The sequence below is a fragment of the Cebus imitator genome, unplaced genomic scaffold, assembly GCF_001604975.1.
Source record: "Cebus imitator isolate Cc_AM_T3 unplaced genomic scaffold, Cebus_imitator-1.0 Scaffold135, whole genome shotgun sequence".
Lineage (NCBI taxonomy): Eukaryota > Metazoa > Chordata > Mammalia > Primates > Cebidae > Cebus > Cebus imitator.
This window is the reverse complement of record NW_016107450.1, coordinates 668,296-674,295: the sequence shown is the minus strand read 5'-3', so window position 1 is coordinate 674,295 and position 6,000 is coordinate 668,296. Positions and strand designations below refer to the sequence as shown.

The 6,000-nt window shown below is 41.5% G+C and overlaps 1 protein-coding gene across 1 annotated transcript in view; it reads right to left on the bottom strand.

Annotated features, from left to right (window-relative positions):
- The window catches only part of JAK1 (Janus kinase 1), a 136,752-nt gene that overhangs the window by 53,689 nt on the left and 77,063 nt on the right, over positions 1–6,000 (bottom strand). The window contains exon 3 of the mRNA XM_017541530.2: positions 3,704–3,902. Coding sequence (XP_017397019.1) covers positions 3,704–3,902 — 199 coding nt within the window. The remainder of the gene's footprint in view (positions 1–3,703; positions 3,903–6,000) is intronic.

The following is a 6,000-nucleotide window of genomic DNA, read 5'->3' as shown; positions in this document are numbered from 1 at the left end:
ACCCAGCAATCCCATTACTGGGTATATATCCAAAGGATTATAAATCGTTCTACTATAAGGACACATGCACACAAATGTTCATTGCAGCACTGTTTACAATAGCAAAGACCTGAAACCAAGCCAAATGCCCATCGATGATAGACTGCACAAAGAAAATGTGGCACATATACACCATGGACTATTATTCAGCCATCAAAAAATGATGAGTTCGTGTCCTTTGTAGAGACATGGATGAACCTGGAAACCATCATTCTGAGCAAACTGACACAAGAACAGAAAATCAAATACTGCATGTTCTCACTCTTAGTTGGGTGTTGAACAATGTGAACACATGAACACAGGGAGGGGAGCATCACACACTGGGGTCTGTCAGGGGGAAATGGGGGAGGGACAGCGGGGGGTGGGGAGTTGGGGAGAGATAGCATGGGGAGAAATGCCAGATATAGGTGTTGGGGAGGAAGGTAGCAAATCATACTGCCATGTGTGTACCTATGCAACAATTTTGCATGTTCTTCACATGTACCCCAAAACTTAAAATGCAATAAAAAATTAAATAATAATAATAAATTAAAAAAAAAAAAGAAGCTACAGATACCTTGGCAGCTATCTAGTGCTCTCCTGAACACTTCAATCCATGCTTCTCAAGAAATGTGAAAAGCTATCCTTCAAAGTTACACTCTTCTTTAAAAATCGAGAATATAGAGTTAAACTTTAAAGGGAAGTTTTCCTTGGGAACACAGGCAATTGGCTTTTCGATCCAGTATTATTAGGACAAATAATTCAAATATGCTATAGGTTTTCATTCATAAACTGGCTTTTCTGGACTGGGCTGGAAGCCCAGCCTTTCTTCATGCATATCCACATTTGAATGTGTACAAACACTTACATATATGAAGTGTAACTTTTTTAAATCATGGAACTGTCTGTAATTTTAACACAGGTCTGATTCTAACAGTATTACTACCTATAAACAGAAAGACCAAAGACATATCTCTTTATATAAAAGTACTGGGTAGTAAAACAATAACACTAACATTTACTGAGGGTTGTCAGGCATCAGGCTAACAGACTCTAAATTTATTATCTTGGGTGGGTGCGGTGACTCATGCTTATAACCTCAGCACTTTGGGCGCCCCAGGCGGGCGAATCACTTGAAGTCAGGAATTTGAGACCAGCCTGGCCAATATGGTAAAACCCCGTAGCCAGGCATGGTGGTGCGCACCTATAATCCCAGCTACTCGGGAGGGTGAGGCAGGAGAATCACTTGGACCTAGGAGGCAGAGGTTGCAGTGAGCCAAGATCGTGCCACTGTACTCCTGGGTGACGAAGCAAGACTCTGTCATTCATTCATTCATTCATTCATTCCTAAATAAATAAATAAATTCTTTTTTGACTGGGTGTGGTGGCTCACACCTGTAATACCAACACTTTGTGAGGCTAAGGCAGAAGGATCACTTGAAGTCAAGAGTTTGACACCAGCTTGGGCAACATATCAAGACCTCGTCTTCGTAAATAATAAAAATGACCAGACATGGTGGCACACGCCTGCAGTCCTAGTTACTTGGGAGGCCAAGCCCAGAGGATGCTTTGAGCCCAGGAGGTCACAGCTATAGTGAGCTATGATGGAACCACTGCATTCCAGTCTAGGGGACACAGCAAGGCACATCTCTAAAAATATTAAAATTTTAAATTAAAAAATCTATTACCCTTTAATCCTCCTGATACCTAAGGAGGTAAATATTGTTTTTACCGTTTTGCAGATGAGGAATCTGTGGTCTCCTGAGATTTAGTCTGGTTCAAGGTTACTCATCTAATAAACTGCAGAGCTGAGAATCAAACCAAGACAAGGCTACTGAAGGGATGAAGCAATAAGAGCTAAAAGAACAAAACTTTACCCCACAGAGATGAAAAACAGGAAAGAAAACAATACTGCCCTCAAACATCACTTTCTATAGTAACAGTGAGAGATACAAGAATCTGTGGCGTTCAGTATGTATTTTTGAAATTACTGAGCTTCTGCAATATTCCACTGAGCCAGTTACAGCAGAGACATACTCATCTTCTATAAACTAGGCTAGAAACCAACACCTCCAACTGGCTGACTCTGAGCCCAGAGTTACAGGAGGTCCACCAACTGTGTCCATCCTCAGACTCACAGGCTCTCTCCTCTCATCTCCTTCCCAGCAGCAACTCTGTCCCTCATTAACTGCAGCCTAACGACTCTGCAAAAACGACCCTTGCTTACAAACTGAGTGAGGTTTATACCTGCTGTGCTGATGGCAAGAAGCTTGGTGAAGTGAATAAACACTATAAATCAAATCTCAAGGGGAAAGGGAGAAAACATAAAAACAAAGCTTTAAAAAAATACTTTAGAACCACTGATTTACATTTAGGTGTTCTGCTAATTACAAACACATTTAAAGCTGCTGTCTAAAGATGGTCATTTGTACAAGTTGCTGCCTAGTGTCAAAATAACTTCACAATATTACTACATTTTCCCACTAATAATCTATACCTCAGCCCATTTTATCCTATGTCAGGTTTAGTTAGTAAGGGCCTACTATACTCTTCCCTATAACATGAGCCTCTCTTCTTTTACTGAAACTAGGGTATGTGAAGCATTTTAGGCAGAATGACATGTATCAGAAAGAAAATAGGTTTCTAAACAAGCCAAATTACTAACAAGATAAGTAATTATTAAAATAACCATCCTAATCCTTCAGAGCTGTTCTGAGGGTTAAAGTGGTGTAAGTAAAGCAGGGATCAGGTTGTTTGGCATCATAACTGACCACTTCATCATCATAAAAATGAGGTGACTGAACCTTTTTAAAAGAGCTTTGAGATATAATTTACATACTGCAAAATTTGCCCATTTTAAGTGTACAGTTCAACAGATACTAGTATATTTACTGCGTTGTACAACCATCATCACAATCCAAGTGGATTAGATCTGTGATTTAACTTTTAATTTCTATGATTTAACTTTACTTGTCATTTAAAATTAGGCAAGCAAAAACTGCCAATGTCCTCCAGATCAAAGGATGAAAGGGACTTTGGTTTCCCACCTTCCGAGGGCAACAGGCTAACTTTAAGTAAGACAACCCTCACTTGAAAGGAGAAAAAAAATGCTTGTGTTGTTGAGAGCCTTGTTGTCCTTTTCACAACTTGGCAACTTGACTAAGCCACAAAGCAACACTCAGCTTCTCACTTCAACTCAGCAACACGCACAGGAGGGCAGGTCATGGCAGCAGCAGGAGAGAGAAATTTTTTAGAAGAAGTTTCAAATAATTATTAAGATACTGAGAGATGCTACTTGCTAAGCAGGGACTTAGTCCCAGGTGCCTTACAAAGCATCTCGTCTAGTGCTGATGTTATTCCAATTGTACAGATGTGGGGAAAAGGAGAACTGAGCCTGGATCCACAAAAGTCAAGTGTCATCCCCTGGGATCTTATAGTTCATTAGTGACAGAGCTGAAAGAAGCCACACCACAGATGAAGAAAGTGAAAAGTGAAACCCTCAGAATTAGAATCACTGGCGTAAGGTCATGTGCAAGTGGCAGTGGCAGAGGTAGGGAGGAACCTCTGACTCCAGAGTCCACAACTTTTTCTGCTCTACAGAGCTACAAGGGGCAGAGACTCCCAGATCTTCTTCTGAACTGGTATGTTGGTGAATCCCCAGCCCCGGGCAGCTGCCAGTACTCACGGCATGCCTGTGCAGCCCTGATGCACAGCTCCTCTGCTGTGTACTCTCCACTGCCCAGCCGGAGGGGCTCCCTATCCGACAGATAGAAGATCACTTCCACCCCTGGCTCAGGGGCCTCCAGGTTCACCTCGGTCTTCTTGGAGCTCCTCATTTTAGCACAAAAAGCCATGGCATTGCAGTCCTCTTTTATATTTAGATACTGTTATGGAAGGAAAACAAGACTATGTGGTCATTCTATATGGTAAAAGTTCTTATGACAAAAGAGAGTGTTCTGAAGGTAAAAAAGCAGAAACATTTGGTGTTAGTGTTGGATAAGTACCTCTCCCCTGCCCCTTCCCTTCCTGGAAACCAAACATGTCAAATCTTATGAGAGATGAAACCATGGAAAACAATTAATTATGCATTCTAAGTAATGAATTGTAATTAATTAAATATTTTGGAAAATATGGTCAGATCGTATTTTCAAAAATCAGAATAATTTTAGACACGGTCTGAATTTATTTTCCCTGTTTGTACACAAGTTGTAACTGAAAAATGTGGCCCATTCTGGAATCAACGACGTTAAAGGACTGGTTATTAGTTACTAATTCTGCTGCTATTTCTACTAGAATCACACAAGCTTTGAACAGGCTTATGCAAGAATCAACAGTTTAATTTCATGTCCATCTCCCACTAAACAGCAAGCTTGGTGAGGGAATGAACCGTATCTTATCTCTCTTCACATCCCCACCTGAGACAGTACACACAAAACGATGACCAATTCATGTTCGTAAGTCACACGGAAGGCCCATAACAATTAATGAATGAAGCCAGGTTCCCATCATCCAAGGAGGAGGGGCAGGACCTTGAATCAGCCGCAGGAGGGGAAGAGGAAGCCTTGCTTTCGAATAGTTAGAAAACCCTGGTGAGAAACTTGCAAGTAATTCACGTAAGCACCCTCCAAAGGGAGGCCAATGAGGACCAAAGATCCAACCTCAGCAACTTAGCCTTGGGCAAGGCCAGAAAGGAGGAAAGAAACAACGGAAAGCCCTATGCATTGTTTCTTCTTCTTGCCTAGTACCAATGGCCTACAAACTAATTTGCTGACCTCACACTCCTATTACTTTCTTCCTGTCTGCCAAGCCAACCTTCACTAAACCCCTAAAGCAATGTCGCCATAACACATATCAGATCCTGCAAGGGCTTCCCATTAATCTACAGAGCAATTCTGAGACTCTGAAACAGAGCCTCCCCCCTCCCCCACCCAATTATCTGGCTGGTCAGCCTTCCTAGCCTTATCTTCTAATCACTCTGAGCTTCCTGCTTCATGCTTGAAACCCACAAGACTGTCACTGTTACTGTATCCTCCCTTGCCCAATGCTGTTTCTCACCCTCCTGCCACCACTCACGCTGATTCCTCTACAGGAATACCTGTCCACCGTATCCCATGCATGGCAAACTTCAACTTTCTTTAGAATTTAGCTCAGATATTTCCTCCTGCAGGAAGCTTTCTCTGAACATACTTCCCCATTACCTGAGGCCCTCACTTCTTGCTCCTAAATTTATCCCACTGCACTAACCACAGGAAATTTGAGCATCTTACTCACAGGCCTATCTGTCTTTTGCCGTGAGTTCCTTGAGATAAGAACTGAGTCATTTGTCTCTATATCCTGTAGCACAGAGGCTTACACATAGTGGGTGCTTGCAGAATGACCCAAGGAGGCTCCCCCAAATAAGAAAAGTCATATAGGACAGACAGCAGTCACAGTTCTCTTTACAAAATTCATTCTCTTGGTCTATTAGCTGCCCTGGTGAGGAGAAATGCTGAAAAGAGGGACATTAACTAAGTATATCTCAATGCCACAAACTGAGAGGTATTCAATTTTAACCGTTTAATTTCCAAATATATCTGAAGACCAGAATCTTCTGGAAACCAGCCTGAAAAAGTAAGCTCATAATTTACCTTGAAATTCAGATCAACAAGCGAGACCACTTGAAAACCCAGCACTGAACCCCTAATCAGCACTTCCATCCCACACTGAAAAATTGTGATGGAAAACAGGGTAGCTAAAAGCTTGCTTCATCATGTAAGATAAACCTTTGTCCTTGAGACTCTTTACAGACATGACAGGAAGAATTCAAAGACAGTGTTATACCCTTTAACTATAAGGAAATAAACAGGCAAATGCACCTAATTATATACTTACAAGATGGGGTATTGTTTGAAACAGGAAAAAATCCAACTAACAATGTCCAATAGGAGAGGACTCACTAAACAAAACAGGCATATCAACACACAGGACTACTATATGGTTGTC